This window comes from Elaeis guineensis, chromosome 4 (assembly GCF_000442705.2).
Source record: "Elaeis guineensis isolate ETL-2024a chromosome 4, EG11, whole genome shotgun sequence".
Classification (NCBI taxonomy): Eukaryota; Viridiplantae; Streptophyta; class Magnoliopsida; order Arecales; family Arecaceae; genus Elaeis; species Elaeis guineensis.
The window spans coordinates 4,082,448-4,107,689 of NC_025996.2; the positions used below are offsets into that span (position 1 = coordinate 4,082,448).

The 25,242-nt window shown below is 38.2% G+C and overlaps 1 protein-coding gene and 1 long non-coding RNA gene across 2 annotated transcripts; both read left to right on the forward strand.

Moving 5' to 3' along the window:
* The first annotated feature begins 6,421 nt into the window (after positions 1 to 6,421).
* LOC140856847 (uncharacterized) lies at positions 6,422 to 7,965 on the forward strand. Its single transcript, XR_012140447.1, has 3 exons — positions 6,422 to 6,584; positions 6,814 to 6,905; positions 7,037 to 7,965. It is a non-coding gene; the product is annotated as an uncharacterized lncRNA (long non-coding RNA).
* A 12,683-nt stretch (positions 7,966 to 20,648) lies between these two features.
* LOC140857069 (wall-associated receptor kinase 3-like) lies at positions 20,649 to 23,407 on the forward strand. The gene is made up of 3 exons (XM_073255342.1): positions 20,649 to 21,591; positions 21,685 to 21,855; positions 22,078 to 23,407. Exons 1-3 carry the CDS (start codon positions 20,658 to 20,660, stop codon positions 23,253 to 23,255), a joined length of 2,283 nt encoding a protein of 760 aa, XP_073111443.1. The 5' UTR covers positions 20,649 to 20,657; the 3' UTR covers positions 23,256 to 23,407.
* The last annotated feature ends 1,835 nt before the right edge of the window (positions 23,408 to 25,242 follow it).

Below are 25,242 nucleotides of genomic sequence, written 5' to 3' on the forward strand. Positions count from 1 at the left end.
AGCTTAATAGTTCTAATATTATTTCAAACTTAGAATGTCCTGACATACAACTCATATTTTTAAAAAAATTGTTACTTGAATTGATATAGAAGATTGAGATTTTTCTTAAGATGAGAGTCTATATATAAAATTTGTTGAAAAATCAAGTGAAGAAAGAAATCGATGATTGTGAAAAGTGCCCGATGTTTGATCTTTATTCATTTTTCTATCAAGGGTAGTCTGAGATAATTATGAATTTCGAGTAAAATATATTAAATAAATAATGGTGGTATATTAATACAAGTCCAAAATGTTATAGTTTTTCAAAAAATTGAGAAATCAATAAGAAGGGATGAATTTGAGATTTCAAATAATTTTGTTATAACAAGATCATGAGAAATAAAAGACATTATTGTAAGCTTGAGAATGACATGAAGAATGTATACTTTGAAATATATCTCAAACAACATAACTAATTTCGAGGACGAAATTATTTGAAGGGGGAAAATGTAACACCCTGGCCCAAAATTGGGTCCAGAATCAGCCACAGCCCATAAAAAAAAAAAAAAAAAAAAGAGGGGCAACGGAAGGAGACTCCCGAAGGGAGTCTTCTTCTCCGATGAATCCCGATCGGAGAAGAGTTCTAGGACTCCAAAGATTCCCTACAAATCCCCTTCTCCCCTCCCTCCAAAAGATCCCAGAGCCTGGTCTCCTCTCTTCTTCCTCCCTCTTTCTTTCTCATTTTATCGATTTCTTAGACCCGTGCTCACCGAAAATTGGAAACGGAGACACTGCCGGAGCTCGAGGTAAGCCCCTCCCCTTCTTCCTCTCCCTCTTTCCTTTCTCCCCTGGCCTAAGGCCTCGCCGCCGGCCACCGACTTTGCCAAAAATCAGTCGCAAAAGAAATCCTCTGTTTTCTGAATTTTTCTTTGATTTTGCCGGTCGAACCTTGCCGCCGGCCGTCCATTGCTCCACCGCCGCCTCCACCTACTGCCGGACCTCCGACGAAGCCGCCGCCTTCATCGGAGTCGAGCCACTGAATCCTCTCTGGTCCTCCCCCTGTTTCGGCCCAAGGGAGGCCGCGGGAAGAAGAAGAAAAGAAGAAGAAGAAGAAAAGAAAAGAAAAGAAAAGAAAATGAAAAATAGAAAAGAAAAAGAAAAAGAAATAGAAAAGGAAAAAGAGAAAAAGGAAAAGAAAAAAAAAGAAAACAAAAATAAAAAAGAAGAAGAAGAAGAAGAGAGAGAGTTTTCCTCTCCCTCCTTTCTCTCTCTTTCCTCTCTCCTCTTCTACCTTCTCTCTATATTTTCTCTCTCTAGATTCTCTCTCTATTTTCTCTCTCTAGATCTTTCTCTCTTTTTGTGGATTTTATCTCTCTAGAATCTTTCTCTACTCTCTTTCTGATTGCCTCACAGACCCTAGGATAAATTTGAAATAAAAATATGATGATTTGAGATTGCTCCGAAATTCGTGCAGTAGATCTGATCCCAGTCCGATCCTATTCGAAATTTGTAACACTTGATTCATATTGAGTCATCCTGATAGGACCTTTGATGATCTCGACCATGATTTCCTCATCTGAAGGATAAGAAGATTCTCTCTCTCTTTCTCCTCTACTTTCTCTCTCTAGAATTTTCTCTCTCTTCATAGATTTTTTCTCTCTAGAAGTCTTATGGATCAGTGGAGGATCCTGATACATAGATAAGTCCTAATTTTGGTTAATCCTAAGAGAAGTCCTCGATTTGTGTATTAGGATCAATTATCGAAAATTTTTCTATATGTGGTTTTTATATTGATCAGGATTATGAAGAGATGATTGTCTGTATATGATATCAAGTGGAATATTTTTGTTAAAAAATTCACGAATCAAAGAAGAACATTGATTTCTGTGCTTGGATCAGTCACCGGTAAAGGTAAGAATTTCTGTACATGATCATCCTTATATATGTTATTTTACCGTTAGTTTTATCTCATTGATTTTGCATCGTTGGATTTGAGATCGATGAATTTATTATATCTGAGACACTGTTATTTATTTATGTGATTTTGAGCATGAATATGCTATATCAATACATATGTATCAGCGATTAATGGCATGATTATATGTGTATGACATATTTATTACACTGCAAAAGTTGAATTGATTAATGAAGTCAAATATTATAATTTCATAAAAAATGAAAAGAAAGAGGAATATGGTTTGGACTGGCCTTGTCATGTGGAATAGCCTGCCAGGAGCTTATGCCTGGGACAGCCCCCACAGGCTTATGTGTGGAAGAATTTGATCCGAGAAAGATCATGAAGAATCTGATCCGAGAAAGATTATGAATAATTTGATCCAAAAAGATCATGGCCACTTTGATCCGAAAAAGATTATGAATATTTCGATCCGAGGAAGATCACAAAAATCGATCCAAATAAAAGATCGTCGCATGATCCTGGTAGTCCAAAGCCAAAGCCAAAGCCAAAGCCAAAGCCAAAGCCAAAGCCAAAGCCAAAAAGAAAAGGATTAAAAGATGATGTGATAATAGAAGAAAATGAAAAGTTAAGACATGAAACAATCGTTGAATAAAATTGTTTCACTTATTTAATATATGATGATGCATTTCTTTTGATAAAATAGATAATCTATAAATGTTTGCAGTATTCTAGACAGTAAACATCGACTTTTATGTGTTACTGCTTATCTTTATTTTCATATTATATTGTTATATTGGTGTGATATGGGAATTCTTACTGGGCTGTAAAGCTCACCCTCTTTTATCTTTCTTTTCTTCTCAGAATTTCAGGATGCTTATGATTGGCTATAGCTTGGATTTACGGATGAGCAGAAGGATAAATAAAAGTGTCATAGTATCTGATCAGAGAATTGAAGAAATTTAAATTGTATTTATGTAAGATTTTATGAATTATTGTTGAAATAAATTATTATGGTTGATAAGGTTGTAATGATTTAATTTGGCCTTGCATATTCTTTAGGGCTTGCTCTAAGGAGTGTGCGGCCATCACGTATCCGATCCGAATGTTGGATTCGGAGCGTGATATACCCAATGAAAGAATTCATTCTATACAGATTTGAGATGGGAAGTTACGGTCATTTACTAACTGCTAGAGAGCCGCATCAAATATAAAGCAAGAACATAGAACAACAATAAAGCAAGAAAATAGAACAGCAACAATAACAACCGTACCATAAAAGATGAGGTGGAATGTACAGAACGTGAGCAGCACTTCCTTACAGCTGTTCACAAGCAGAAAATACATGAAATTATAATTACCAGAGCTCCCTACGAGAAAATAGTGCTCAGGCTTCAGCTTACTGATCCTGTTATCTAAGCTTACACAATCTGTTAGTCAAATAGAACAACCTGAAACATAAGGAGAACAGGACGGTGTGACAGGAAAATCTAGCAAGTATTCAAATAAACATTTGGCTGGATAAGTGCAACAAAAAAATAGTTCTTTATTCTCTTAAACTTTGAATCAGATGCAACACTGCTACTGCTGCAATGCCCTTGGATTGGAGAATTGTTACATGAATTGTGCAATAGAGTAATGTAACAATGACACGTCCCAGGAAGTTGTCAAACTCATCGCAATTCATGACACTAAGGGACCAAGTGTCCAACGTACAGGGCGCGCTTTAGACATTTATAGAGCCATATCTGACTGGGAACTGATCTGTTGACTTGTTTGACCTATATAATCTTTTCTTGGTAAGACTGCAAGAGGAGAATGATTACTTCACATTTTGTATCTAGCATGTTATAGCTACACTTTTGTGTATGAATAAAAAAGTTCACTATTTAACAAGTTTTAAATCATCATATTTGTGCATCCAAGATGGTTATCATGATAAATTTCACCAATGTTTTTTGGAATAAAATAAAAGAGTAGTGAAAAAGGGAATAAGAAACACATCTGTGCATTAACTATTAAATAGCTTCTCGAAACTCACTCGTAGTCCTGGCGCCACCTGTGTTGTGCACGAATCTCATAGCATGGGCCAGTGACATAGTCTAGCATTAAAAATGCGTTGCATGGCCTTCGAGCTCAATAACTAGAGCTATCAATGGGCCAGCCCAAACAGTCTGGCCCAAGAAAAACCAGGTCCACCTCAGTTAGGCTCGGAAATCTGATAAGAAAAGTGCTTACGTGGGTTGGCTACATGGTGAAAGCAAAGTTTTCCCCTACTTTCCTGCAAAGGTCTAGTGCAATGCATATCGGGCTTTAATATTTGTGTTGGAAATGTGACCAATTTGCATGGATGCAGATTGAAAGGAACGTGACTTGTAAATCAGAAAAATTGGTGGTTTTTTTCTTGTTATTTAATTTTTCTGTTACAACACCTGCTTGCAACTACATTGTCATCCTGCGCCACAATGCAAGGCACCGTTCTTTGACTCTAAAATTCATAAGAGTTACTTGAGGATGTCTCGGGTTGCAATCAAGTTAGATAGTGGTCTAATGGACAACGAGAAAACTGAGAGCCTGTTTTGGTTATCCGACAAGATTGGACTGAATTTCCGGCCAGATTTGTGGATTGCGCCGCTCAAGAAGAATGGTTCTATCAACCAAAACACCTTCTAACTCAAATTCCACAGAAGGAAAAAAAAAAAAAAATCTATTTTTAAAAGATTTCTCTAAATGCTTGCATAAATCTATACTTGATCAAAACGTAAACAAGGATTGCAACCCTAAAATGGCTAGATCAAACACAAGTAATACAGCTTGACTATAAACATATAAATATTATATATATATATATATTTGTAAATTTAGAGAATGTTATTGTTAACAGATTTCTTGCATGCTTGGGCCTAGATAATTCTTCCAAGGCCTAAATTTATAACATTAGTATGTATCATGCATATTACTTGAAGCTATGTAATCTACATGTTAAATAGCAATCAACACAAATGACTTATAATTCTAGATTTCTGTAGAATATTCAGGAACTTTTTTTGTTTGTTTTAAGCATGCCTTGTACACTAGTTTGAAACGTTCAAACAAGGTCTATATATGTATAATATTTCCACGGATGGTGTTGGTCTCCAGAGAGCTCCAAAATCTTGGGTTCCCCCGGCTGGAGGAGTAGAAGCTCCCGTGAATCCGAAATTTGAAGCGGTGTCAAGGGAGGAGGGAATCGAGATGCCAGTGAGGTGGTGAACCTCAACAATCAGGCCCGGACAAATTCTGGGCAAACCTCGGTAGGACTGGGATCGGGCCAGGCTTACGAATCAAGTCTGAACGTCCTGCCAGGCCTAGGCCGGTGGGAATACCTTAGCCCCCTGACCTGATATTTTAAATCAAATATAAATATAACATATTGTTATATCACTAAAAAATATGATATTATAATATTTTCTCAGAATTTTTTTTAAAATATAACTCTTATCTAAGGAAACTAAAATGGTGATTCGTTCGCCAAATCAGCGTAGCCTTGGAAGTCGTATTGCATGAATCATTGGATGCCTGAATTATTGCTAGAATTAGAAAGCGTCCTGGCTCCTGATTTTTCTTTTTCTGATTACCCTATTTTAGAAACGAAAAAAAAAAAATCAACTTTTTATTTTTCAGAATCTTAAATATTTTCTGATCGCATAATAACTATTTTATAGCACATATTCATAAGAATGTAGGGTCGGTCTTTTACAACTAGGATTCGGGGTAACCACGGCGCACGCTGGTGGACGTTTTGACCTATGCAAAATATCGAAAAATAACTCAGGCGGATGGCTTCCAAGTGCAAAAGCATCTCACACCGAGGTGTCCAAGAAGGTAAACCAAAATATTAAGGTAATTGGTTATGTTGCCATCAAATACGTGGATTGGATCTAAAATAATTGGCTCAAGACCAACTACTCAAACTTGGTGACATTGTTGGAGATATAGTTTTGTTGGAAGTCTTGCATGGTCACGGATTCCTTCCAACCAAAGTATGTGATTTGATTTTTTCATCCGTCGTGCTCCTTAATTAGGGTGGCATCGAAATGGCAGGCCTTGTTACTTAATAACGTCGAAGAGCATGCCCTAATCATGCTACCGTGGAGCCGAGTAAGAATATTCTCCAAATTCTGAAACTTTATCCAAATGTAATAACAAATACATGTAAACTTGTGCTTAAATCAGCGATGACGCATTTGCATGGAAGTTGCATGGAAAGCTTGCACCGAGAGGTTGAAAATAGCAATCATCAATTATTTTTGGCTCTTGAGATACATATTTTTAAGGCTTCCACTCTACTGGGAACTATCTGGGCTCGTTTTACCAAATCAAGTGTTTTTTGTTAAAATATAAAGAAGATTTATTTGCAGGTTTTAGACTTTGTACTCCGCCTGACGTGAGACGTGAGGTAATCTCGGACAAGTGGTGGGATGGAAGCCAAAACCCCTTCCTAACCCGACCCGCTTGGAGCCTCTATATATCAGTTCAGACGTTTAAGCTAGCTCATTCACCTTCTCTGCTCCTAGTTTTCCCTTCATCTTAGAGAGCTGGCTCCAAGAAATAATTTCTGTTCCCTCCAAGTCTAGCATGGCTAGTCGACAAGGCCATCTCACTGCTGCCCTGTTTCAACCTCATAACGTCTTTCTGTTGCAAACTTTCGGTAAGCTCTTTGATAATCTTTTACTGCCAGATCTTAGTTTTGATCAGTCCAAAAATTCATCCTCTCTTTATTTCTTTTTGGTGAGAGTCCTCTCTTTATTATAGGCGACGGGGAACAATTTCTTAATCTACTAAATTTTGCTGCATATGAAAGAAGGATCCATGTCCTGAATCTACTAGATTTCGCTGGTTGTGAGCATACAATTACCACTGCCTTTTTCTTCTGACAGGGGAGGGAAAGATGGTGAAAAAGAAGGTGACGGCTTCCGAGGGATAGCACCCCTAAACTTGAAGAAGTATTTTCCACCGCTAGTCCGGACAAGTAATCTTCTCTTAATCTATATCTTTTCTCCATTTTTTCACAATCTTCTTAGATGTTTCTGAGTTTTTCTTCTAATTCATATATATAGCTAACCCGCTCTGTCTCAATCTAATGCTTTCTTGTTTTCATAGGAAAAAAACAATTCCCGCTCTCCTCATGTACATCCGCTTATTCTAGGCCAGCTGTCAAGTGCATGCAGTTGGAAGTCCGAGACTTCGTCGTGTTGTTTTCATATTTAGTGAAAATTAGACAGAAGATATATAAATGCTATCGGTTCAAAGGAAATTACATGTTGGTGGCTGCCGCCGCCGTTGTTGCCTCCCTCACTGTGATCGTCGACAAGCTTACCATGAAGTAAACGTAAATGGCATTCGCACGTTTGCCATTGCCATCATCACTGCTCTCCTCCTTCGGGCTTCTGCCATGCCTGACTCCAAAGGTAGAATTGCTTTTATCTTCATATTAATGTTGGGCTTCATGGCTTTTATGATATCAGTCCATGCCCCACAGAAAGCCATAAGAGCCATCACAGCCACCATCAGCATTTTCTCAGCTGCTGTGGCCTTCTGCTTGTATGTATCTCTCTATCTCCCTCCTAAGCTCCAATGGGTCTCGTACCTCATGTTTGGCTTGATAATGGTATGGCTTCTCTTTGGAGAACCAAATTGCCAATCTTTTCTGAAATGGATTTATGGGAGAATCAAAGACACAGTACTTGCACCCCGGCCCGTTGCTCCCCCTGGTGCTCAATCTTCTTTTTCGGTGGAAGACTCGGAGGCCCGTCAAACTTCGATCAATGTTCAAGTGGGGGCGGTGGTGGTAGCCAATGTTTAGCGCGGTCTCAACGGGCATGTAACAGACTATGCTTATCGTGTGGTTGTGCTTGTTCTATAAGATCAAATACGATTTGGTATAGTTGTGAATATAGACTATGTACAGTTCTCTTTGTAATAAGATTGGTTTTGCATGTAATAAAATTATGCTTGGATTTGTAATACTAGTATAGTTTTCTTTTTAACAATATATGCTGAGTCCACCAGATGGATCTTCAATTTTTATACATCTTTTCACTTGTTCTTTTGGGAGAGTGTTTTGAATTGTTATAAATGCTATTATAGCATATTCAGCCCATGGCACATGTGGATCATGTTTTTTTTTTTTTAATATTACATTTGTAATACTTATAAATAGATTTAGAACTTTAACATAGTAGGTATTTATATCTAGCTGGGATTGCCTTCTGACGATCGACCTAGTTTATATAAGAGATGTAAAATTGATACAAAATATAAAAATTTTTGATTTAAAACATTTATGTACAAAAAAATTATACATGTCACAAAAAAAGTGTTATCATTTATAATAGAAAATATTTAATATTTAATAAATTAAAAGAATATATAAAAATAATATATCTTAGTCTACATATGACATGTTGATGTTATTTCTCTAGACTACTATACTACTGAATTAGTGAGAGTGCAAGAGAGACTCATCCTACTTTTCAATAGATACCTAGTAATAAAGGTTTTATGGAATAGAATAAATAATAAAATTGGGTAATAGCTTGGAGATGAAAGAACAAGAATAAAAATCTAAAAAAAGAGAGATTATTTCCCTCTTAACTCTCCCTATAGAAGGTCATTTCTGACCAAAACCAAAAAAAAAGAGAGCATGTCCTTTTCTAATGAGAGGGCATTTTCTTTTTTCTTTTCTTTTTTTTTTTGATAAAATGAGAGGGCATTTTTATATGCTCAAATACGAATCACCTCGTGTAACTTCTAACCAAATCCAAGAACGTGTGACCTTCTCTAGTTCCTGATGATTGGCTGCTGGTCCTTGGCACCAAACAGCTTTAATTATATTATATATATTCCATGTCACTAGCTGTAAAACTTTTTTTTTTTTTTTTAAATTAATTCATTAGGTCCACCCTAGTTCCATTTGTGGACCCAGCCCAAAACCTTGCATCTGCATCCCTTAACGAAACAGTCCCGACCCTGTTACTACGTGACCAAATCTCTGTAACAATATGGACCGACAATTCCATCCGGAAACTTAACCAGCCAACCGCATTGTTTCCCAAGAAGGCATTGTCCGTTTCGAAGGTTCATATAGATGTAATTTGGTGGAGTTGAAGTGACTGCATAACTTTAACATTGACGCATTAACATAGGCATCACATTCTAGTTGCCTAGCTTTGTTTACAAGGTTCTCGACGGACCTGAACAAGTAAACAAGACCTCTGAGCCACAGAAATCCAGCACCTTGTAGTTAGTCAAAATCTTGATCTTCATCTGGGTAGCAGATGTAGGCAAAAAGTATTGTCACCGAAGTCAAACATGTTTGCACTAATAGATTTGCCAAAGTTGACGAGGGTAAAGGTTATTAAATCCTTCCGAGCTTGTGGCGGGATGTGGTTACTCTATGATAGCTTCTTGCTTCAAAAATGCCATAAGAATGGGTCAAGATTACCTCGAGGTTTCGAGATCGACGAAGTGCTATCCACTAGGATATCAGAGTAGTTGGGTTCAACACGAGAGCATCATGATGGATTAGCACAAAACAACTACAAATTAAAAGTCCTGAAAGATCTTTGCTCAAGGCTAGAACTAAAAATTCTAATGGATTAGATATAGACACGCTGGCATTTGAAGATGGCTTGTAGGAGATGTGGCCAGGGATTCAAATTACAAGGATTTAAGTGTTGGGCCTGGCCAGCTACAGAGACTTTGTTTTGACCTCTCGGACTTTAGGCTTCGGCCCGTTTCAAGTAGAGCCCATTCTCGGCAACAACTAACGGAACGGGGTAGCTACAAATCGCATCGAAGAAGGACCCAAGTCACCCAACCTGATTGGACCAACATGGACTTGATTGGACTTGACAAAAATTATATATAGATCCATACTCACAATATCATAAAGATATATATTGTTTTAGGCTTCGTCTATCAAATTTGGTGACAAAAGTATTCTTAGATCTTTGTGGGTTTTATTTTTGTCAGGCATTCCAAAGTATTTTGACTCTTCTTTTTTTTTTTAAAAAAAATCTAATCCATCTCCTCTCCTTGTCCCCAAATAATAGGGTTCATTTTAAATTAAAAAAAAAAAAACCTTTTATCTAACCCGTGGTTTTATATATCTTATCTCAAATTCTATAATTTTTACTAACTGATCTTTTAATGTGTAGTGCACATTCTTCTTGCTAGGATATGCAACATATCTTCGACTTTGGTTTACTAAGTGAACAAGTTAGTTTGGATCTAATATTAATAAAAAAAATTTATATTAAGTTGTAGTATTTGAGCAGCTGACTCCACCTACATGTTCAAGTTTTGGAGGGGATTTTGGTGTCAATATTTTTAAAACCTAATTATCTTAGCTATTATGATTGATGATCCATAGCTAGTTAAACTTGGATCTTAGTATCATCCCAATCAAGGTGGGCAAGGTAAGAAAATCTAGGATGAAATGTTGTAATATTCAAAAATGTCAATTAATACATAGAAATAGAGATTTCAAAAAATAGCGAATATGGTAAAACTTGGATTTAAATGCTATCGGATGTATATGTGAAGAAATGGTCAAAAGAGTAGAGGACAGGGAGTTTCCATCATAATGCATGATTTTTTAATTAGGAGATTCTTTGGCTCATTAATGCGACGATAATGGATGAATGATATGTTGAATTTAGAAAAAGATATTTTAGACTAATTTTTGATTATTTTATTTATTTATTTATTTTTAGTACCCAAAGGATCCTCACCCCATGCATGACAGCCAGAGCGCGATCCCATTTGGCATTTACTCCCCGTGTATCTCGCGATCGGCTTTTGCAGAAGACTCGATTACAGACCAAGTCGTCAAATAGGAAGAGTCTGTCGTTTTCCAGAGGACATTTGCCCTCTAGATTATGACGGTCCTCCAAGGCCCATCTGGCATTACTCGGAGAAGACCTGGTAACAAACCAAGTCATCGAACAGGACGAGTCTGTCGTTTTTCAGGGGACGGTATAAAAACTTAAACACCTTATTTTATATGATTTATTCATATAGTTATTATTTTTTAATATATATTTAATATTTATAATTTTATTTTTTAATTTAAAAATTTTTAATAATAAAAATATTTTTATTCTTTGTAAAAAATTATGACACCTTATATTCGTATTGTGACATCCTGATACAAAAAATCATAATTTTATGTAGGATGTTATAATTTTTTTCAAATAGTAGGAGTATTTTCATCATTCAAAATTTTTAAACGAAAAAGCGAAATTACGACATTCAATATGCATTAGAAAGTGATTGACAAAAATGTCCCTTCTATATTATGATATCCTGCACCATATTATGACATCCTGGACCATATTATGACATCTTGCATGTAGAAAGTCATAATTTGATACAGGATGTTATAATATGTCATAGGATATCATAATTTTCTGAACCATATTATGACATCCTGCATGTAGAAAGTTATAATATGTCACAAGATATCACAATTTTTTTAAAGAGTAGGGATATTTTTGTCATACAAAATTTTTAAATAAAAAAGTAGAATTGCAGGCATTAAATATGTATTGAGAAATGATGGTTACGTGGACCAATCATATAAAGCGGTGCATTCTATGTTGAATTTTATATACCACCTACGGTGCATAAAGAATTTTCCCTCTAGATGCGATTACGACGGTCCTCTAAGCCCTCGCTTCATGATGGATCTAGTCAATGCTATCTTGAAAACACCATCAATAGGAAAAGTTGAGTTAGCCATGGACCCTCCCATAAAAAGAAAAAAGAAAAAGAAAAATTAGTGGCAAACCATTCAAAAAAAAATTATGGACCAAAGGTCGCACGAGTGCACAGTCACCTATAAAAATTATATTCTACACAACATACATCATGTGATTGTAATATTATTAATTATAATCACTTATTTCTATAGCTATGTATCGAAATAAATGTTTGATAATATCTTCTAGTAAATCTTTAGATTTACTAGAAGATAGATCCATACATACAATTTTAGAGTGGTACATACTGTTTCAGGCTTCGCCTATCCAATTCTATGTCTAAAAGAGTCTTAGTTCTACATAGGTTTTTATTTTTCTAAGACATCCCAAAGTAATTTGACATCTTTTTCATAAATACCTTATCCATCTCCTGTCCATATTTCCAATTTGAAATTCAACCAAAAAAAAAAGAAGAAGAAGAAACAATAATCTTCATCTAATCCATGGATTTTATATATATCATATCTCAAATTCAGTAATTTTTTATTATCTGATTTTTTTAATATATGCAACACATATTTAACTTTGGTTTACTGGGTGGATGAGCTATATTTGCAACTAATATTAGATTAAAAAACAATTTAAATTAAGTTGTAGTCTATATTTGAGTATCCTGACTCAAGTCGTTGGAGCTTTGGAGAAGGTTTTGGTGTCAACATTTTCAAAACCTTATTACCTTAGCTATCACGACGGATGATCCATAGCTAGTTAAATTTAGATCTTAGTAATATTTCAATCAAAGTGGTAAGCTAATAAAATCCGGGAAGAAATATTGTAATATCCTGAAATGCCAATTAGTATATAGAAATAGAGATACTGAAAAACCAGCAAATACGGAAAAACTTGGATCAACTGCAAGTTGATTAGTTTTTTCAGATTAATCCTTGATCTTTTTTTTTTTAATAACTTTTTGCTACCAAAAGGATCCTCACATCGCGCATGACGGCGAAGCTGCAACCCCATCCGGCAATAGCCTGGCATTTACCCTCGCGTATCCTATCAAAGATTGACTACTGAAGAAGACCGTTACAGTCGTCGCACAGGACAAGCCTATCGTCTTCCGCAAGAGATATGCTTTGTGGATTGGAACGCCCTCCAGGGCCCATAGAGACCAGTGATCGAGTCAATGCATCTTGAAAACACAATCAAAAGAAATAGTTTGAGTTAGCCATTGATCCTTCCGTCGGAAAGATAAAATGAAAAAACGATCATTGGACCCAAAGGCACGCAAGTGCACCGTATCACCGTGCATACCATCAACCACAGTCATTCATTTCATAACAATATATTAAAATCAATATTTAATAAATAAAATTTATAAAAATCAATGATTATAATTGATGGCATGCACCAATATATGATTTATGCCGTGTTGAATATAATTTCTCCTTTCTACTGAACGTGGTCAAGGCGAGAAATTTAGTGAATGGGTTGTGGAGATGGAATCATCTCCACTTTTTACACCAACTCAAGGGCCAACTTTGACCACCTATATTTCCTGCATTAATCATCATTGGGCAATTAAACAAGGTAATACATATGACATTAGCATGTCCATCCATCTATACCAATTTTGCTCGAACATCTATAGCTGATCAATACATCGGCAAAAATAGGTATCCAGTCAGATCTCATGGTGTAACTTGCAAACTTGGGAGAATCCAAGCACACCATTTGAATCGGATTGAGATTAGTCATGGGCACTGGGCCATGCTTGACATGGCCCGGCCCAGGCCCATTGGGCCAGGGTCCAAACAGATCATGCTATGCACGGCCTATTTAGCCCGAACTCCGGCCTGGCATGGTCCTAAACTCAGATTTGGCAGGCCGTGCCAGGCACGACACATGGCCCGTCAGGTTAGTGGGCTTGATGAGCGGCACGTGAGTCTGATGGATGATTTTTTTTTTCTTTTTTTTTTTTAAAAGTAGCCCAAACAGACCGTGCCAGGCATGGCCCGTAACGGCTAATTCAGTTTTTTTTTTTTTTAATTTCTTGAGTTGGATAACGGCTAGTTTTTATTTTTTTTACCATTTTAACCCCCCAATAGTCATAAAATGACTAATTTTAGGGGTAATTTAGGAAAATAAAAATATTAGGATTCTTATAAATACCCTCCCTCTTCTTCCATTTTCACCGCATCAAATCAATTCTCCTCTACTTCTCTACTACTACTCCTTTTTTAGCAATATCTAGTAAGTGTTTAATATTTAGCAATTAGCAATTAGCAAGTGTTCAAGTACTACACAAGGAAAGGAGTAGTCCACATATTAGAGCCTTGGAGGTCCTTATTGAGGTCTTGAGGAGCACAGGAGGAAGCTCACAAATCTCTGCCTATCTGTACTCAATTTTTTCATTTGGTTAATTTTTATTATTTGCATATCTCATATTTAGATATGGCATCTTTTGATGAGAGTTATTTTGACATTCCGTGATTTCTGAGAGAGAAAAAATTACTATTCCTGCTTTCTCTGAAACCAATACCAAAGGTCAAGGCTCTGTCTCTTTTTTCCGCAAGAGGACTAGTGCTGTATGGAATGATTTTGAAAGAATCATGGTAGATGAAATTTTAAAAATAAAATATAAAAGATGTGTTAAATTATATAATTGTACTAGTAGTGGGGGAATTGACCATTTGATGGGTTCGGGTCTGATTCGAAATCTTAATGGATCAAACCCAAAAACCTAAAGCCTGAAAGGCCATAATGGATTTGCCTCTTAAACCCGATAACCCAAACCCTCTTCTTCCATCCTTGATCGTGACAAGCCCTAAGGACTTCTTCCGTGCCATATGGGTGATCGATCGCCGCCCTACCACCCTGGCCACTGAAGACAAGGAGTAGGGAGGGGGGCGGACTACCGCCCTCACCGAAGCGTTGCGGAGGACCCGCCGCCACTCCCATCACTGTGGCAGAAGCTGCAATTTCCTGCAGCTGCATGAAGACACCACATGCGGCGGTGGCTCCCATCGCCATCGCCATTGGGGGGCTACCCCTTGCTCGATCCATTACAGCATCCCACCACCGTCGTCGGCATGGTAGCGGCCGTGGCCGCTGCATCGTTCACTGGACGGCGTGGGTCGACCTACACGTAGCCTGCAGAGTATCTGATCTTCATAGGTGGCTGATCTTCTCTCTCCTCACCCTCCTCTTTAACACGAACGATCGATGGAGAATCGTCACACCCTCTTGAGAGTTAGAGAAAAAGGACCAAGCCACCTCTAATTATACCTGCACTTGTCTTGTCCCATCAAAAGATTTAATCTTAATTAGAGTTGAACTTCCAGTCTAAATCTTATCAAGAATATGACTCTTTAATTAATTGGACTTACTATAATTGATTTAGGACATATGACTGACTCAAAGAGTTAAATCTGAATAAGTGATCATTAGATCATATTAGAAGTCAAATCCAATATTATATACATATTTTGATATCATTCGTAGTAGAGCTCATTTTTATGGTTAATCCATTGCAGGTCCAACCAAGTCTCACTTGTGGGCTTAGTTAGCCCAAAACTCTTTTTTTTTTTTTTTTTTTTTTTTTTTTTTAATTTTTAAGGAACTTAGCCGGAAATTTTACATCGGGATTCCTCAATGAAGCAGGCCCGACCTAGTTACTACATGACCGCATCTCTTTAAGGACATGGATTGGAATTTCTATCCTGAAACTTAGTAACCAACCGCATGGTTTCACAAGAAGGCATTGTACGATACATAAGGTTCATAGAGATATAATTTAGTGGAGTTGAGGTGAATGCATAACTTGAACATTGATGCATTAACACAGGCAGCAAACTCTAGTAATTTGAGTCTATTTTTGTTTTCAAATAAATCCTATCCATGTCCCTAAATAATTGGTTGCTTTTTAAAATTTCAAGGAAAAAACAATACTCTTTATCTAATTTATCGATTTTACATATCTTATCTCAAATTCTATAATTTTTCATTAACTGATTTTTGAATGTACAATGCACGTCTTCCTTTGCTAGCATATACAACGCATCTTTTACCAGAAAAAAAAAATACACACACACACACAAACAACATATCTTCAACTTTGGTTTACTGAATGAATGAGTTATATTTGGATATAACATCAGACCTAAGAGCAATTTAAATTAAGTTGTAATTTACATTTAAGTAGCCGGACTCAACCTCCATGTCATTCAAGGTTTGGAGAAGGTTTTGGTGTCAAGATTTTTAAAGGTTGATTATCTTAGCTATCATGATGGATGATCCATAGTTAGTTAAACTAGGATCTTAGTATTATCTCAATCACGGTGGCAGACTAATAAAATCCAAGAAGAAATTTTGCAATATCCTGAAATATCAATTAATACATAGAAATAGAGATGCTGAAATACGAGCAAATATAGCAAAACTTGGATCAACTGCATGTTTATTTTAGGAGAAGTTTTTTTTTGGATTAATCCCGGAAGTCTTTGATATTTATGTATCATTGCTCATCTTTTTTATATTTGTATAGAAATTATTGTAAAGTTCACCGAAGTAGCAATTACGTCCTTACACTTCCTTTCATTGACCGAACCCCAGCGAAATCATACGGGGTCATAGAAGGATAAAAATACCATTGACAATGGCTGACCAAATATTACGAAGTGGTTCCACGTATCATGTGAATCCTGGCTATCATATACTGTCTAGACAACTGGGATACTAAGTAACTTCAATTCGACCATGAATGAGTTAAATGATCTTAATATATATATATATATATATATAACTTTTTGGTACCAACGGAATAAGGGATCCTCTCACACCATGCGTGACGGCCAATCCGCAACGCCATCCATCAATTGTTCGGCATTTACTGCTCGATTGACTACTGGAAGTGGAGAAGACCCAGTAACGGAGCAAGTCGTCGAAGGCGATCTATAGTTTTCGGAATGACTCAGAATGTCCTGGGATGCAATGTGAATGTCCTCGCACCATGAGCGATGGCCAAAAGGCAGTGTGGATATAACATCGGCGACGCACTTCTGGAGAAAACCCAGTGACAAGTTGTTCGACAAGTCGTCGAACAGGACTGGTCTATATATCGTTTTCCTGTGCGGATAAGGAGGGTCCTCCGACGCCTGGGGAGACCGGGGATCGAGTTAACGCGTCTTGGACTCAAGGACGCGCGACCAACTAGCTAGTGGACTTGGTCGCCTCCAGAAATTAAGGTTACGTTTCGTTCACGATGGTTATCGGAATCGGAATACAAAAATGAATTTAATAAAAAAAATTAAGAAAATAAATTAATCGAAAAGATATCTTTGTAAAATTAATTTTTTAAAATAAATCTGATGGAATAGGTTTGAATATTAGAGGAAGAGACTGGATTGGATTTTGGGAGATTGAAGCATCCTTATTCTCCCCTTAAATGGGAATAGGAAAGTGACTCCATCCAATTAATTGGTTAGAGTGGGAGTCATCACTCATTTCCATTTTCAATCTAAAATCTAATTCTCTCCAACCAAGCACGTCCCATGCGTAATGGATCATGGAGTTGGATTCGTCTCCTCTTTTACCAACACAAGGGCCCAATTCACCCATCCAGGTTCCCGCATTAATCACTGCTAAGCAATTAAACAAGGTAATGGATATAACATGAGCATTTCCAACCATTTGTACCAATCTTGCTGAAGCATCTGCAGTTGATCAATGCACACGCAAAAGGGGGTTCTTTTTTTTATTTTTTTGTGGTAATGGTTGGATCTTCCAGCACAATGTGCAAACTGGAGAGAAACTGAGCACAAGATTGACTCGGACTAGGAATAGGATGCTTAATTGATGCAAATCAAGGGATTGAATTTAAATAACATGCATGGCTCATTGATCAATACATATTAGCATATAACCTGCTCGATACAAGTGGTGCTTTTTTTTAATTTAGAAAATATACCTCACCTAAAATATTATTTTTTAATTAATACATAGATATTTAGAAAGATATAATTTTATTAATATACAAGATATATATTTTATTAATAAATAAATTTATTTATTTTGAATAAAATATAAGTTTATTAATATATTATTAAACATTATTCATCTTTTCATTGGTAAAAAAATATTATTATTTTTACTAAAATATATTATTTTATTAAACTGCTATTAGTATTATTAGCGTTATTAATATTATTAATTTTTATGAATAATCTCTTCATGGTTTGGTAGTCCAATGCATTTAATGCATAATGTTTAACAATGTAGAAAACGTGGTTCCCTCGTTCTAAGCTCCAACAGATGTATCTTTAGAATGATGGACTCGTTCTATGTGCATCAATTGACCGCTACCTTTTATTGGTTTCCCTGTGCATTCTCTGGATAACTTTTTTTTGATAAAAGTTAGGTATTACCACCCATATTCATTAATCTAGAAGCAGGACCGGTCCTGGCATTTTTTAGACCTAGGACTAAATAAAAATATGAGACTTTCTCTATTAAAAATTAACATATTTTAAATATTAATTATCATTAAAAAATTAATCTACATGCAATAATTTTCTATAGATATATTCGTTAAACAGTGTATAAAATCCATCATTAATTTATTTAATTATTTTTTTTATTATAATATTGTAAAAAACCATCCTTGCATCCTATTGGAACATCAATACAAAGTTTAGGCCTGGAGCCTGGGGCGGTCGTCCAGTTTGACCTGCCACAGCGGTCGGCCCTGCCTAGAAGATGATTTGGTTGATCGAGGTCAACCAACTGAGGAGGTAGTTTTAAGGCTCGTAGGTTTACAGGTTGTCAGGTATTGTGTACAGATTTTCAGTTTGCAGCATTTCAGAATCAGGTTACAGGTTTTCAGCAAACAAAATTACGAGAAAAGAAAGAGGCAGTGACTCTTTGTATCCCTTTTGCAAGGTTTCTGATTGCAGCCCAAATGATCTTCTTTATTGGAACGATTTTTGCTTGGTTTAGTTTGTGATTTTGCAGATCCTCTGGATAACTTGGTCGCCCTTCCCGGTCAAGATGCCAATAATGGTCGAGCAGAGGGACTTTCGTGTTAGACAAATTCTCTCAGTTCGAGTACCGTACCACGGGACCATGAAATCGACCATTCATCTTTATACAATCAATGTCGTGTCATTTACGGAAAAGTTCGTATAATTTCACCATATATATATATATATATATATATATATATATATATATATATATATATATATATATATATATATATATATATATATAATTTATTTGCTAAGGTGGTTGTCCACACTTGTCTAGCACGAAAACATTAAAAAGTTGAGAAAATAAAACATGTCTTAACAACTCTAACGCAAATAATAAATCAGTCTATAATATTTCCACCGGCAAACAAGCATATGAGCTCTCTAGTTGCCATCCAATTTACCTTATCCTATCTATTACTGCGAATTTCAATGGCCAGATAAAAAGCACACAGCAACGCATAGCCCCACGGAGTGCAAGTTCGGTAGTTGTAATATGATATTTCTACACTTTTGAGGGGTTAATTATAGGCTTGACAAAAGGTCGGATCGGGTGCGGATTTGGATCGATCCAAACTTGATCCAAAATCTGAGTATTTTGATCCGAATCCGATCCGTGACCCAACGAATCAACACTTTCTTCATCCATATCCGATCCGATTGAATATCAGATTATCCGATCGGATACCTGTCCGATTTAATTGAGATTTTCTAAATGAAAATAGAAGTATTGAACAATAATCCACCACCACTCTTCGTCTCTTGAGGTCTTAATCAAGTCTAAAGACCATAAAATCAGTCTACATCTGAACAATATATATACATAAGATCGGATGAGTTCGGACCAGATAATGAGTCAGGGTGGTCACTATCCAAACCCAATTGGATTGGGTTAAGATCCGGTCAATATGTTGACAAACCTAACCTATTAAGATTGGATCGGGTGCAATTGTCAAATCTAGTTAATCACGAGACAAGGTACCACTAATAAAAATGAGAGTGAATATTTTATGTTATATTTTCTTTTTCTCGTATCTCAAAAAGAAAATTAGAAGCCAAATAGAATTAGAATTTCTGCTATTAATAGAGTCCACTGATTTCAAAAGTGAAAAAATAAAAAAAAAATAAAATCACACGTCCAAAAGAGATCCTTTGCAAGAAAAATCTGTTCATATGCTCTTTCTTCCTTATAAACGGGACATTAACTCGCTTCTTGTTACTCAATACTCATGAACGATTTCTCTGTCTGTTTACAATCTCCAGACATTGTCATAAGCACCTGCTTGGACCTCCTACTCTTACTATGTATCGCTGTTTCCAATGGAGGAAGCCGTGGGACAGCACTAAATCTATCATTTTCGGAAAGATGCAGAGGCTCCGTGGATGCAGTCGGGACCAAGGATGGAGTTAACGCGTACTGAAAACGCAATCACGCGAAAACGTTGAGTTAGCCATGGAACAAGGACGCGCGACCGACTAGCTACCGGACTTGGTCGCCGTGAAAAATTAAATGGAATGGGTCGCAGAGTTGGAATATTCTATCATTTGAAAAAATTATTTTCTATACTATATACATCATATGGCCATGCATACAGCCAATCACATCCACTTATTTCTCTAACAAACATATGTATAAGGCAAAAAGATCCAAAATACAAATGTATTAAATTTCTACCCGGCCATAACTCAAGAGAGGATTACTAGGAAATATGGGATGGTTGTGATTGAAAGAGAGACTTCTGGAATTTTAATTCATGTCTGGATCAATCCACCACACTGCGATGATAGCATGTGCGATGACTTGAATCATTTCCCAGTTGAATCAGCCAGCCCTGGTGACTTGAGAAAATACCCAGCACAGCCTTCGGTTGTAGATGTGATCCTCCTCGTTCCACGTCCCACTCGATCTCCTCCATATATTTAGTGGTACCCCAAGGCACATATACTAGCGCTAACTATTGGGATCAGATTGAATTAACAGTGTGAGATATGGGAGAGGCCGGGAGAGGGGTGAGAGGAGCAAACCCATTCATGGGTGCATTGATGCTGCTGTGCCACTCTCTCTTCACAGCAGTACTGCTCATTGCCGTGACTGCGTCGGCGTCGGTCAACACACTTCCTGGCTGCCCAGCGACATGCGGCAACGTTACCATCCCGTACCCATTCGGCATCGGCCCGGACTGCTCATTTCCAGCTCCCGGTTTCGCACTTAGCTGCAACGACACTGGCAATCGCGTCCACAAACCTTTCCTCGTCAACGTCGAGTTCATCAACATATCCTTACTACAAGCCCAGGCTCGCATCTACAATCAGATTTCCTGGCAATGCTACAACGCCACGTACGCCAAAGTGTCGTCCAGCACATGGCGTCTGCAATTCATCGGCAAGCCATACCGGTTCTCCGACACCGATAACAAGTTCACAGTTGTCGGCTGCGACACCCTCGCGTACATCAGGGGGCAGAATCAGAACGAAAGCAGCTACACGAGTGGATGTGTATCGATCTGCAACAGCAGTGACAGCCTGACAAACGGACCCTGCTCCGGCATCGGCTGCTGCCAGACCTCCATCCCCAAGGGAATCAACTACTATGATGTGGGCTTCGATGACGAGTTCAACAACTCCTGGGTGTGGGAATTCAATCCCTGCAGCTACGCCGTTCTGGCCGATGCCGACTGGTTCAAGTTCAGCACGGCTTACATTACTACCCGGGAGCTCAATGAGACGAATGGGGGGCGGGCGCCCATGGTGCTGGACTGGGCCATCGGCGACGAGACGTGCGAGGTCGCGCAGCGCAACACAACTTCCTATGCGTGCCTCAGCAAGCACAGTGACTGTTTTAACTCCTCCAATGGCTCAGGATATCTTTGCAATTGCTCAAGAGGCTACGAAGGCAACCCCTATCTCGCCGACGGATGCCAAGGTCTATAATTATCTTCTCTCTCTGTGAGTGCATCTGTCTTTCTCTCCGTGTTTCTGGAGCTGACCTTCTGCTTTTGTTGAACTGGGATGGTAGATATTGACGAGTGCACTCTCAAAGACGATCGGTATCCATGCAATGGGATTTGTACCAACGTACCTGGGGATTACCTTTGCACATGTCCAACAGGCACGAAGGGCGACCCGAAAAATGGAACCTGCAATCCCGTGCTCAGCAATCTTTCCACATCAGTGAAATTGGTTATAGGTAATCCCTCAATAATTAGCAACAAATTCGGTTTCTACCACTCCTTCTATCAAGTTTCACTAGACATGCATATCAAGCACAAACTTCAACCGTGCAAAGCGTAGAAGTAGGCAGCTTAAAAGTTTCAATCTTCGTTTAGTATGGAAAAGAAATAAATAAGAGGGAATACCTCTTCATTACTCGAACTCATTAATGATTTCTGTGTCTATTTACAATCTTCAGGCATTGTCACCAGCACCAGCTTTGCCCTTCTACTATTACTATGCATTGTCGTTTCCATGGCGCGTGAAAGAAGAAAACTTATCAGGATAAAAGAAGAATACTTTCGGCGACATGGAGGGCGGTTGTTACTTGAAGAGATAAAGTCGAAGCAAGGTCTTGCATTTAAGGTATTCACGAAAGAAGAGCTAGAGCAGGCAACAAACAATTTTGACAAGAACCGAATTCTTGGAGGTGGAGGCCATGGAACTGTTTACAAGGGAATACTCAATGACAATCATGCAGTTGCCATAAAAAAATCAAAATTAATTGATGACCACCAGAAGAAGGAATTTGGGAAGGAGATGGTTATTCTTTCTCAGATCAACCATAGGAATGTGGTGAAGCTTTTGGGATGTTGTCTGGAGGTGGAAGTCCCGATGTTGGTTTATGAATTTGTCTCCAATGGAACCTTATTCCAATTAATCCATGACAGGAAGAGGACATCCCACATTTCATTGGATACCCATTTGGAGATTGCTTTACAGTCCGCAGAAGCCCTGGCATACCTACATTCATCAGCTTCACCTCCAATCCTTCATGGAGATGTCAAGTCTTCGAACATACTTTTAGATGACAATTACCATGCAAAGGTGTCGGATTTTGGAGCTTCCATGTTCGTGCCAAAGGATGAAACTCAGTTTGCTACACTAGTTCAAGGGACTTGTGGTTACTTGGATCCCGAATACCTACAAACGTGCCAATTAACCGATAAAAGTGATGTTTATAGTTTCGGTGTAGTCCTTTTGGAGCTTCTCACTGGAAGGAAGGCAATTTATTTTGAAGGATCTGATGAACAAAAGAGCCTCTCATCAAGCTTTTTATCCGCCATGAAGGAGGATCGACTTCTACAGCTTTTGGACAGTCACATTAAAAATGAAGAGGATATGGAGGTGATAGGAGAAATTGCTGAGCTAGCAAGACAATGCCTCAATGTTAGGGGTGAAGATAGGCCTTCAATGAAGGAGGTGGCTGATGATCTAGATCGGTTAAGAAAATTCAAACGGCATCCTTTTTTACAACATAATTCTGAAGAGATTGAGAACTTGCTTGGTCAGCCATCAAGCTACACTGAAAATGAAATCTCTGGGTACTATAGTATCGAAACAAAAGCAGCGCTGGATATAGAATGCGGAAGATGATCTTTTTGTTTTTTCCTGTCTTTTGAAAAAGAGTTGGAGGATGATCATATTGTATGAAACAATATAAGTTTCTACCCCCATGCATTAGAACTATGATGCTCGTTTATATGTACTTGTGCATCTGTGAGATGCAGTATTTTTAGTTTTTGAAACATGAGTAATTTAAATTATATATTTATGGTTTCATCCTTAATGTTGTTGTTGTTGTTTTGCCAATCATCTGAGCCAGGCTTTTTGTTGAACAGGGTATAGCTCCAAGTTCAGTTATTCCATTTGCTTAACAAATAATGGTATCACCCGTTTTACCAAAATAATAATAATAATAATAATAACCCTCAGATACAAACTTAAAATATAGAGTGTAGAAACGCTCAACCATGTAAGAGACCAGTGGATGAATAATTTCATAGAGAAAATTTTTGGAACTACCATGGGAAAAGGGTATTTTTGATGCGAAAGAAGAACTTCTATAGGAAGCTATCAATGCCTCTGTCTTATTAGGTACTCTAGCCAACGTGGACCACTTTGCAAATGTTAGCTGACGTTGAATGCAAAACCACCTTGTGCGCCCTTAGGAGTTGATGCTAAAAAAAATTATCCCACCTCTCTTATCAAGAGTTGAATAGAAAAATATCCCACCTTTCGTCTTGTAAAGATTATAAAATAAAAATAGGATCCCCCGCGGTACTCAAAAAGGAATTACTTGTGCATCCGTGAGATGTTGAGACTCCACGCATATTTGGACTTCACTATTTTAATATTTACAACTCGTGCATCCCATCAGTGAGATGTTGAGACTTCGTGGATGCAGTCAACAGTCCACGAGGTGCGGGTAGACCAGTGATCGCATCTTGAAAACACAATCACATGAAAACGTTGGATCATTTTAGACCAAGGATGCACGACCGACTAACCACCACCAACTGGACGAAACCGTCATCCTTGAACTTGCTTTTGTAAACATTCCATTTCTTTTGTAATTTGCTAAGTTCATTATAAATTTTGATGAAAATTTGATTTTTTTTAATTTTATTAAAAAAATTGATTTTATATATTAGAGCTGTCAAAATGGATAAGAGTCCATGGGCTAGTCCAATTGATCCTAAAAATGGGTCGGGTTAGGCTGAAAAATCTAGCCCATATATGAACATGGATTTTTTGGCCCGACCCCTGTAGCCCATTGGCTGAACCGGGTTAGGGCCGGGTCAGCCCGTGGGCCGGCCCACTTGATGGCTTTTTTTTTTTGGATTTTCTCTCAAGTCCTTTAAGTTCTCTCCCCGTCCCCCCCTCCATCTTCTTCGCGTCCGACCTCCTCCGTGCCCTCCCCACCCTCCCCGACAATCCTGCCTCCTCTGTACCTCTCTCCGCCGGTATGGCAATTGCAGCCTCCCCCTCCCCCTACCCCTCTCGACATCGTCTTCCACCATCCTGGCTCCCCCCTCCTCCTACCGCCTCCCTTGTCCCTGTTGGACCCATGAGAAAATCATAGCCCTGATCGACTCCTACTGCCACAAGTGGTATACCCTTCATTGGAGAACTTCCGTGCCTCCCATTGGTAGGAGATCGTCGATGCCGTCGTTTGCCGTTGCACGCATCTGCCCCAAGCCTCCTCCAAGACCTCGGTGCAATGTCGACACAAGGTCGAGAAGCTCCGCAAGCGCTCGCCCCCGACGATCCCACGGCGAATGGTGCAGAGGATGGCGGCAGGGCGGGGCGAAGCCATGGGTGGCGCACTGGAGGGGGGTGGGAGTGGGTCAGCTGCCAGTAGAGAAAGGTGAAAGATTGGCCAGGGTGGGGGGTGGGAGGAAGGGAAGGGAAAAGTGAGGAAAAAATAAAAATAAAGAAAAAAAGAAACAAAAATGGGTTGGCCCGGCCCTAACGCACAGCCCACATGGGCTACGGTCGGGTTGGATTTTTATAGCCCATTTTAATAAGTTGGCCGAGCCCAATCCAACCCCCATAATCACATCTACGTGGGTTAGTACCG